Below are 11,561 nucleotides of genomic sequence, written 5' to 3' on the forward strand. Positions count from 1 at the left end.
TACTACTACTACTACTCTCTCTCTCTCTCTCTCTCTCTCTCTCTCTCTCTCTCTCTCTCTCTCTCTCTCCCCTAAGTTAAAACACCCTATATTTTTGTAGACGCATAAAATTTAATGAGAATAATAATCATTAAATTATTCATACAACGCATGGGCCTGAAAAATTACATACGTGGCTCGTGAGTCAACAAAGTTGAAAAGTCTTCGAAAATGACACGTGGCGGTATGTGAATGGTCGGTCGACAACAAAATCATCAATCCCGACTAAAGTCAAATATTAAACGTCAATTGATAATCAGACATCAATCAAATCAAATTGATTATCTAAAAGAAAGTCAGAATTTAATCAAATTGGTGAAATACTTTATCGGTCATAATTAAATCGATCAATTAAGACTCATTGATTTAATTATGGTAAATTGAATCAATCAATCAAAAATGATTGATTTAATTATATCATTAAGAAAATACAATTAAAGTTGTGACTTCAATGCATTCCATTTACAGAGGAGCATCGACACTAGAAATATCCCCTCTCATATCAAGAGGAGGATTTCCGGACAAGAGAGAAAAATTACTCCCGAGAGTTCAGAATTCTCCCAAAACCCTTAAAGAATCATCAAGCTGCCAAATAGCCGATTCTTTATCAACCTCAAGCCTAGGAGTTGTCAAATCCCGAAGAGTCCTAAGTTGCCAAATAGCCGACATCTTCAGCAACTACAAGACGAAGAGCAACCACCATGTGAAACTGCTCGTGGCCCAAACCCGATCAACGTCAAGCCTCTACGGCCCTTGATCAACCCTCGTCTTCAAGCCTTTCAACAAATCAAAACTTCTACCAAGTTCTTCAACAAGCTCATGGAGAATCAACAACCACCAAACACACGTGCTGATTCATCCGCTATCAAGCCGAAGAACGTTCACCACGTGACACCTCTTGCGGCCCAAATTTTTCCAAGATCAAGCCTCTACGACCCTTGGTCAACTTCCTTCTACAAATCGTCAACACGATAAGAAGTTCAAACTACAATAGTTCAATTCAAGATCAAGTGCCCGTCACCCTTGGATCAAATCAACGTCGGAGATCGAATCAGAGGACATTCTTGTTAAAAGAATACCCACAGAGATTATAACCCTCAAATTCAATCAATACAATTATATTATTTTGTACACGTGTCTTTCTGTTATTCGTTAAAGGAATTTTCGTGTTTACAACTTTACCCTTGGTTAAAACAAGCTAGCCCAAACAACTCTGCCGCCGCCAACCTTCAAAAATGAATTTTGTAACAATCTGTTTCGGCCTAATGAAACGGCAAACAATTCAGAATATGCAAGATATATAGAATCGGTATGCAAACTTGTTACGGATATTTCAACTAACACCTTAGCTGTATCTGAAATAGAAATCCTAACCAATTCAAAATTAAAATCAACTAAGTTAAAACAATGACCATGAATGAGTCTAGTTGAGGTGTTAGTTGGATAAAATGACCATTTGGATGAAAAATTGTGACTTTAAGGACCATTCAGATTAAAATAAAATCAAAAAGGACTAAACAGATGTTGACTTCAAATCAGAAGGACTAAACAATTTTTTTTTTTTTTGATATTTTGTGCTTAATTGCTTTTGTTTTGGCCCGTGCGAACACAATCTTGGCTTTTCCTGGGTTTTTTTTTGTTACAGATCTTTGGGTCGTTATACAATGACAAGTCTTTTATTTCTATGTGGTAACTGTGATCGGATATAATATCATTTGAGAGTGACAATGATATATAAATAAATATAGCTTATGGTGGTTGTTGAACATTGAAACAAAGCCGGTGATCGTTAGCCTTCACAAAATCACAACCAGAGAAAGCAAGAAGTAGACGCGTCAATAAAGCTTTCTCATTTTTTTCAGCACCAGACGGCTTATCCTCCCCTGGAACGATTCTTAGCTCATCCCCTTCTCACTCCCACAGGTCTGATTCTTTCTCTTTCTGATTTGTTGATACAAATAAACGACAACACCCAAAACCCAACTCCCCATTTAGCTTGTTCCTCAACTTTTGGACCCAGTTGAGGTATAGACCTGTTCTTACATAAGGCCTAAGATTTAGACCCTTTTTCTATAGCTTTGTTGAAAGTTTGGATCATAATCAAAATTGGGTCTTTGAGATTGGTGTCCATGATGGACCTGGAGGTAGCGAAAAAGGGTTTTGATTATGCCCAGAAAAGGAAGAAGTGGCTTTTTGTAATGGCTGCTTTGGGCTTCTCTGGTTATGGAGCTTACAGGGTTTATCACTTGCCTTCTGTTTCTCGAAAAAGAAAGAGGCTTTTGAAGCTTTTAGGAGCTTTAGTTTCTGTAGCTGAAGTAGTTTCGGACTCTGCTGAGTCGATTGGAGTTGTGTCTAAAGATTTAAAGGACTTTCTTCAATCTGATTTTGATGAAATTCCAAATGGTTTGAAGCAAGTTTCGAAGATTTGTAGGTCGGATGAGTTTTCGGGGTCTGTTGTTAAGGTCACACAAGCTGTAACATTGGGAGTTTTGAGGGGTTATCAAGCACAGGCTAAGAGTCAGAGTATTGGTGGTGATGGAGTTTCTAGTAATACAGGCTTTATGGATCAAGTTATGGATAAGCTGTTTACCAAGGCAGGGACTGGTTTTGTATCTGTTGTTGTTGGGAGCTTTGCTAAGAATCTGGTGTTAGCTTTCTTTTCGGATGAGCAGTCTGGTGCAGGATCAAATTCGACTGGTTCTCCAAGGAAGGATCAATTTGGTATGAAGATGAATGATGTTCCAAGATGGGTGGATGTGGCTTGTAGCGAAAAGTGCAGAGACCTGATTGCTGATTGTATCCAGCTATTTGTGAGCACAGCTGTTGCGGTTTATCTTGACAAGACTATGCACATCAACACGTATGATGATATCTTCTCTGGGTTAACCAACCCCAAGCATGAAGCGAAAGTAAAAGATATGATGTTATCAGTCTGTAATGGCGCGGTTGAAACTCTGGTTAGATCATCTCATCAAGTGTTGACAAGTTCGAAATCCAATGTGAACCATCCGAATTTGAGTTCAAGTTCTCATTTGGCTTTTGATGATGGGAGAAAAGACAGTGGGTGGATCGGTCAAGTATCCTCTACTCTGGCAGTTCCAAGCAATAGAAGGTTTGTTCTTGACTTGACCGGACGGGTTACATCTGAAACAGTTAGATCTTCCTTGGAGTTCTTGATGGAGAGACTATTTGATGGGATGCGGAGACGTGTTAATTCTGCTCGTGTGGAAACTGTGGACAAGGGTGTTGAGGTTGTGAGATATGCTGTTGCAAAGTCTTCCGTTATTGCCACTATATGTCTATCTTTGTGTTTACACATAATTGATAGTCCATGGCTGTTGGCTCCGGCTTAGCTTGTTGAGTACATTCTCATTTGGTAAGTCCATGGCCATGTATACGAGAATTCTTTTGTGCAACTGCCTGTTTGTTGGCGTGTGTATATTTCAATGAAATTTCAAAATTCTTTGAGGAACCGAAGAAGTTCCAAGTGCTGGCTAAGACTGAAGGTGCGCTTAATTTTGTATGCGTCCACCCTTCCTGGCATGCTGGTCCTCATTAGGTGATGGCAATGCGTGCGAGAAAATATGTTCCAGAATTTGTGAAGAAAGAAACTTCATTCTTCATTGGGCAATTGTGTCCCGATTTAGCTCTGTTTATCAGCTAAATGATACACTGTATACCTAAAGTTGGATTTAGAACCTTTTAATTACTTTTAGTGGTTGTGAACCTGCACCAATTACACCATGTACATATCATTGTGGTACTTAATATCTTCTCCAATATATTCTTAGAACGTGGTTGCAGGTATTCATTCTTCATGTACATACATGTTTCATAGCTCTTTTCATAGTAACTTTACTTGGATATAAATCTGCAAGTGCAGTATTGGACTTTGTTGAAATTTTGAAATGTTTTAGTGAAAGCAACTCAAATGTAGTGCTTGCCTTGTTGGTATACCCTGTTGGCGAGAACAAACAACAGAAATTAAGTAAAGTTGATATCTGGTTGGGAGGTTATTCTTAAAGGTCAATAATATATCCATAAACCCATTACATGATCTTCTTTCCCAGAATGACGTTCCCAGAATAATGTCGATAACCCATTTCGGATAAGCTTGGAGGGCAAGTAAGGACCTACTTTTAAAGTTTTGCATTATCATTCTGGTAACAGAAAATGTTCTGCGGATAAAAGTTCTAACAACTTGAATACAACATTTGACATATGGACAGATCAAAAAGTATTGAAGGGATGAATGTACAGATAAATTTATAGATAAAAACTTGGAAGCTTCTTCATTAAGTAGCGTATTAGTCTGTATGAATTTCATACCAGAGCAGTTTTCCTCCTTATATCAGCAAGCTGAAAAACAGCGTCATTGAAATTTCACAACTGAGCAACCTAAACAGAAATACAATTGACCAAGCACAGTCCTTTCTTCTACAACTATGACAGCTTACAGAAACAGATGCAAATTGCTGTTGCTTTCATCATATTCTTGTAGTGTGTAAACGAATGAACTAATTGATATACTATCTTCATCTCCTGGCTTGCACCACAGTGAGACAACCAAACATGAGGGAATGCGATACCATATTGCTTACTTTGAGCTTGCATCAGTTTCCTTTGCAGCAGCTTCTTCCTGCTGCTTCTTTGTCCAGTAATCCTCAAGTGGGGGTCCAAAAATTGCCTTGCCTGAAGCAACTCCAATTCTGCAAATCCCATATACATATATGAAGTCAGCTTGAATGACACTCAAACCAGATTAATCATACAGGGTATTTGAAATTGCAAGCAGACTGAATCTCAGTGGAACCAATTCCCAGCTGTAAATTCAGCCAGATAAGAAACAAAAGTGGAAAAACGATTGCATTGTTTTACCAATTAAGCTACCACTCTAATGCTTATGGGTTTTATAACTTGTCTTCAAGACTTAATATTGCCACATACAATACCACATATTTCACAAATTTGGGAGCCACTGTTGGTGCTAATCAAATGATTATCATATAGTTTTAGTCTACCTTCATTTCCACTTTGCATAGAAGACATTCCCATTTCTGGCTACATCTGCTATGAACTGCATTTACTTTCAATAATCCATTGTTAAAATTAAACTAGATGAATGTCTAGCAGTCTCATAGTCTGAGTGTTATGCCTATAGGATTAAGGACAATCCTAGAGCCCTTTCTTTAGATATCAAGGACGAGAAAAGCAGTAACAAAATTAGTAAAATCAGAGAAAAGAAGTCATTGGAGGTAAATAATATGCTTGCAGTGATCATCATCTATAAGAAATACTTTCCGGAGAAGAGTGCATACAAGATGATAAGTTTGAGTAATTCAATTGTTTCAGAAAAGTTACTGCACTTTCTGGACCAACTTTTTCAAATCCTGTCTCAAGATCGATACATGCCCGCTCAACCAGAAACAGACAGGAGATAAGAAAAGTGTATATATATATATATACACACAGTCCCCTTCTAGAGAGGGATCCCTCTTTGAATTAAAGTGCGGGACTCCTTATTTCGCTCACTTTCAGGTCGTATTTTCACATCTCAACCGTACAATGTCTAAAACACAGTGTGTAGATCATTCCTACAAAGTTTCATCAAATTTGAAGATCATTTGAGCTTCCGTAATCGTAATTTACACGAATATATATATATATATATATATATATATATTTTAAAAGAGAGTAATCTAACCAAGTCCAAATTTCTAATGTCTTAAAAAACAGAAAACTTATTTTACCAGATACTGATAGTTGAATGATATCTAACCTATGCAATGATTTATGGAAGGAGATAACATAATCAAAGCGAGGATAAGCTGAACAGTCTCACATCTACAAAGGACCAAACCAACAGCTTCATCTAGGGTGTAAAGTTAAAGTCATGGTGTTAGCCTGATAATGGCTATTAATTTGAGTTTCTTATTATCAAACCAAAGTTCTTCATGTCAAATTAAACCAAACAAATTTGACAAAAAAAAAAAATGAGAATCAGTGTTTCTACAAACAATCTTCATCGCTCAAGAATTTGGAGGCAGCCCCACAAGCACAGCCTTAAAAGCAAAAGATTTGGGGTTGTGTATGGAGATTTATAGAGAATCTACAGCATGTACTGTGTGGCTCATTCATAATACAACTATCCTGTATTCTATCAAAAACCAGTCATAATAACATTAGTAATGATTTTTCTTTCCCTCTCATCGCTTATATATTCGACTGCCGAACATGGTCATTCTCCATCCACTTACATGTCCAATTCACTATGTAAATGCATGACAAAAGCTAACAGTATGAGAACTTCAGGCAAATCTATTACATAATCACACCTGCACGTATGCAACAATACCAAGATTGATGCTTTCCTGTTCATGGGTTGGCATTTTCATAGTAAAAAAAAAAAAATCAAATTGCAGAAAGAAACTTAATTATTGACCAAAATTACTAACACCACCAACCAAACCAAATAGTAAACTATAATAAGCAAGCACAACAAAACTGGGCCGAACCAAGAGACCAAGCAGGAGTGTTCTTCAACATGAAGGGTGGCATAACATCAATATTACACAATAGGGTATAGCTCAAATTCGTGATTATCAAACTCAGACTAATAAGTTGAAGGATAAGAGTTTATTGAATCGGAGAAAAGATCTTACATGACTGCTCCGATTACTAAAGGAAAGGAGAGGAATTTACGTCGACCAAACATTTCCAAATACAAAGATTGTGCTACTTTCTTGCTATTTGTTTTGCTTCTGCTTTTCACGATTCAGCTGCTTTGTGAGGGTTTTAGATCTTTGAGATTTTTGGAGCTTCTTATTCTGGGTTGGTTTTAGACTTCTGATTTTGATTTGGATTGGGCTGAAACCTAATGGACTGAAAGCCCATATAACAACTATGCTAATATATGGTTTTTATTTGGTTTATAGAAAATGTTTATGAAACTTATTGAGGTAGCACCCATCTGTCCCATCATCTTCTTCAAATAGTAGCAGTACTAGTGTCTTTCTACAAGCACAATATGGTGGTATCTGAAACTTGCTGAGTGCATTTTGAAATATTGTTAACAGTTAACAATAGTTTAACGATTCTTAGTAGTAGTTTGACGATTCTTTTAAGATTTTATATTTAGTAATAATGTCCGTTTAGAATATGCAACCATTTAAAACCACTTGAATTTTCAGGGTAGCTTGCTAAATATTTTTCTCGTAGACTATTTTACGGAAAACAAAATGTTTGCGGAACTCAACGATCATATATTTCTTTTGTTGGGATTAGGGCGTCACTCCGTGCATGGTGTGGGGACTGCCACACCCATGCTTGAAATTCTACTAAAATCATGAGTGCAATATCATGATCATAGTGTTTTCAAGATACGGTGAACTTGAACTTTCATTTTATTTCAAAGCTGCGAGATTAGAAAAAAGAAAATTGATTAGCCGGATCAGATTAGGAAAAAGAAAATCCTCAACCACTTTTGGTCATAGACTCATAGTTTCCACCAGATCTTAATTGTTCTTTTTGACAGTTGCATATATGTCCCATTTCTTATTCTACCAAAGAACTAAATCCGAATCCTGCCCTAGCGGATCTATAGCCGACTGGAGTTCGGAGGACCATTTTATTCCTACAGTTCTACTGCAGCTAGAAAAGCATATGTACATTGAGAACGCACGCGTATAGTTGGCAACTTGTAAAGCTCCTCCTATCCTGAGGGAAAAAAAAAGTTGACTAGGAAAAGGATTGTCAAATTTGAGAACTGGCTAGCCATATATGATTATATGGTTGTTGCAATCTTAAATTTCAATGACGGCACGGCACATGTATTACATGCATTATTCTCCTATATATTTAGTTCAATAATATTCTAGTGTTCGTAAGTCATAGAATGCTTCGCTACCAGATCTTGCAATCTTCAACCCTTGCATATCCAAACTTAGGACTCGCCGACACAAGAACATCACTACCTACCTACTTACTAGCAATGCCACTTATTTGAGGTTGATGATTGAGTTTGCCTAGTGTGTATGAGAGAGAGATAGAGATTAGTTGGTTGTATAATCAAGCTTTTGAGTAATAACATGCAGGCTAACAAAAACAATAGCGCAATGCTCCAACCAATCATTAAGATTTAAAAAAGAAAAAAAAAAATCCACCAATCATTCTTACAAAAAGAAGAGATTTTTAGAGGAAGAGAATCCAATCCAAAATAAAGAGTCATTGTAATTTTAATTGTGATTTGCTAAAGCATCAGCTATCTTCATAAAAAATATGAGAAGCTCTAAATTGCATTAGAGATATATATAATACAAGTACGTAATCATCCTAAGGAAAACGAAGATAACTAAGCATTAACTTTAGAGTCCATTTCAAACCATATAGATTTTGAGGCCCAAGATCAAGCCGATGTATGATCAAGGTTTTTCTTTTATTAGATTAATTAATAAAATGTTGAGTCACACCTGTGCACCTCTAATTCGTGTGTAAATTTAGGGTATGCAAGACGTCAGTGAAATCACCAACTCTCTATTTTACTTTCACTTATTGGGAACTCAATTGTTAATGCGTGCTATGAAATTCTTTTGAAAAATGTGGAGCACGCATGCAAGATTTTTGCTAAAATCACATGAAAGCAAGTATATATGTCGATAGCGCGTTGTAGAAAGATGAAGACGATCGATGTGTTCTGCAAGTCGACAGGACAAAGTTATAGCACTAGAAAATAACAACGTACTAGCTAGCTGGATACACAAAGTAAACTAGTTGGACTGATCGAGCATCTTATCGATCTCATATCAGGATGTCTGAGGCCACTCTCAGTCGCCTAAAATTGTTTGCAAAAACGTAAACTTGACGACGTTGATCAATGATTAGTCAATCACAAGTTCACCACTGTGATGAGTGTGTGTGCAAATCGCATGCTAATTACTTAGTTTGACAGATCAAGCTCAAATGCAAAGAACAATTTGAGCGTGCTGTGTGAACAGTCATAGTCAAAAGCTATAGTTGCCCACAATAAAAGTGAAAGAGATCGAGGAGGGCCATATCCAACCACTATACAAGTTTCCAAGAACTTCGATTTTCTCTGGTGGGACTGTATGCATGCAAGATTGAGCATTTATTTATGAACTCTAGTTAGAGAATTACATGATACGAGAGGTCAGGTTTTTGTCTCCTTCCTTCTTTATATTACCTTTATATTTTTAATAAAATAGGGGGCTGATTACCCTCTTTAAAAAAAATAAAAAATAAAAAAAAAAAAAAAATACTTCTCTGGTTTTACACTTAATCATATATATATGCAGTGAAAGAAAATCAGAATCATAAACCTGGCCTGCAACCACTATATAAAGTGCATGTCTTTTCAATATGAACCATAAACCTTCAACAACCTTGGGGATTTTATATCTTGGACAAAAGTATAAGAACCCTAACTAACTGAAATTACGTCAGGTAGAGACATGATGAGCATTCAATTTACAGGCATGCAGTATTGCGGTTCTTTTAGTTTCAGCCACACTAGCTACTGCCTACTTGTTATTTCATTTGGTTAAATCCAAAGTGATTCATAAATCATAAAGTTTGGCGAAGCAGGGAGTTGGCAGTTGAAAGCTGCACCAGCTTCTTCTGAGAATTGAAATAAACAGACGGCAACTAACTCATGCAATATGAACCATGCACGGTTTCCTTTTTATAACAATGTTGGTTTCCTGCTGATGTGATTATAAAAAGAGGGGGTAGAATTTGTAATGTATTCTAGGAAGTCAACTTCTAGATTGCTGACGTTTTTGAGATATCTGATAATCTGTTAGTAGTGTTAACTTAAAAGGGTAGTGTTAGAGGGTCTTAATAAAGGCCTAAGATTTTTTGCCTTAATCTTATGTAGCATGCCGTGTCACATTGACACATCATCAATTTGATAAATTATGTCATATTAATCTTAAGTAAAAATACAATTTTAACCATAACAATTAATGGTTGTTACATACTAATATGGAGTATTTTCTTACCCTCTTAATATGGATGCATATATACCAAATTTGATTAATGTATTAATAATGACTAAGTTAATAGTCATACCAAAGTAGGCTTTTATATCATAAATTAATTTTGTAAATTTATTAAAATTTTCTTCAATCTTTGTGAATCTAAATTTAATTATAAACTTTTAACTTATCAATTTAATATTTTATTTTTGTGGGTTAAAATTTTGATGTCTATATATAAGCTATATTCTGTATCGAATATTAGAAATAAAATAACAAATCGGTTAAATGTTTATCGAATTAATTTCTTTTGAATGAATTGCACAAATATATATAAACTTTATTTTTGATGAATCATATATATATATATATATAGTTTTGACCACGATCCTCAGCAAGGATAGAGAGGTAACTTAGCAGTACCAAAAGTAAAACAACGGATGCAGGCGTGCCATCGCGCGAGCGCGGAATGAGAATGTGCTGATGCTGGACTTCTAATCAAATGAGAGTAGGGCTCTGGTGCCACCTCGTGGACGAGGAATTATGAGTAGCATTCATATTCGCTTGCAATCGATACTCACTGTAGGTAGCGAGCAGAGCAATTAATCGGAACAGTGATCGAAGGCGAGACCAAACGGGCTCTGTAAACTAAGGCAAGATGCACTTAGCGTAGGATTTTGAGAAGCTCGAAGATTTGTTGTAGTTGTTGTATGATTTGATTGTGTGTGTGAATGATCCTCGAACCTTCCTTATATAGGGGTTTGCAGCTAGCTAGTAAAGATGTAACCACAATCCAATTCAGACTCAGCAATCAGAGTAACAATAGGACACGTCTAGCTTGCGAACTAAACCATCAGAATGACTCGTGTCAAGTTGTATAGATAGACTCCGCTCAGATCACAAATACTAACCCCGCGTTATCAAAAACCCTGTAGTCTCCTATGCGAACTCAAAAGCCTCCTTACCCGCGAGGCGCTACAGTCCTCATAGGAAACCAACTTGCGCGCCTCCGAAGCTCGCGCTCTCTAGCAGACTTTACTTTAAAAAGGGCCACAGGTACTGGCCCAAATGTTATCCGAGACTTATTATTAGTCTTGGACCGAAATATCAATCGGGCTCAAACACACACACACACACACACACAAAGCCGTGCGGACGTCCCTCATTTCGCCACCGTACGGCACCGGCGAGGGCGCGCTTCCACCCCAGCGGACTCCAGCAGCTTCCTCGATCACTTTCCATCCCCGGCGAGTCCGCTGAATTCCAGTTTTCCGGCCATATTGACTTTGTTTGAAGTTTTGAGTGATCTGGCCGGAAAACTGGAATTTGGCGGACTCGCCGGGGAGGGAAAGTGGTCGGGGACACTGCTAGAGTCCGTTGGGGTGGAGGCGCGCCCTCGCCGACGTTGTACGATGACGAACGAAGGGATGTCCGCACTTTAAGGCGGTGCGGACGTCCGTATTTGAAACGGATTATATATATATATATGTAAAAAAAAAATCTTTGACAAAATTGTTTTTTCTTGGACAA

At 37.2% G+C, this 11,561-nt stretch overlaps 1 protein-coding gene across 1 annotated transcript; it reads left to right on the forward strand.

Moving 5' to 3' along the window:
- The first annotated feature begins 1,802 nt into the window (after nt 1-1,802).
- Nucleotides 1,803-3,958, forward strand: LOC101293232 (protein PHLOEM PROTEIN 2-LIKE A10-like). The gene has a single exon (XM_004288222.1). The coding sequence runs from the start codon at nt 2,169-2,171 to the stop codon at nt 3,390-3,392; it is 1,224 nt and encodes a 407-aa protein (XP_004288270.1). The 5' UTR covers nt 1,803-2,168; the 3' UTR covers nt 3,393-3,958.
- The last annotated feature ends 7,603 nt before the right edge of the window (nt 3,959-11,561 follow it).

The sequence above is a fragment of the Fragaria vesca genome, linkage group LG1, assembly GCF_000184155.1.
Source record: "Fragaria vesca subsp. vesca linkage group LG1, FraVesHawaii_1.0, whole genome shotgun sequence".
Classification (NCBI taxonomy): Eukaryota; Viridiplantae; Streptophyta; class Magnoliopsida; order Rosales; family Rosaceae; genus Fragaria; species Fragaria vesca.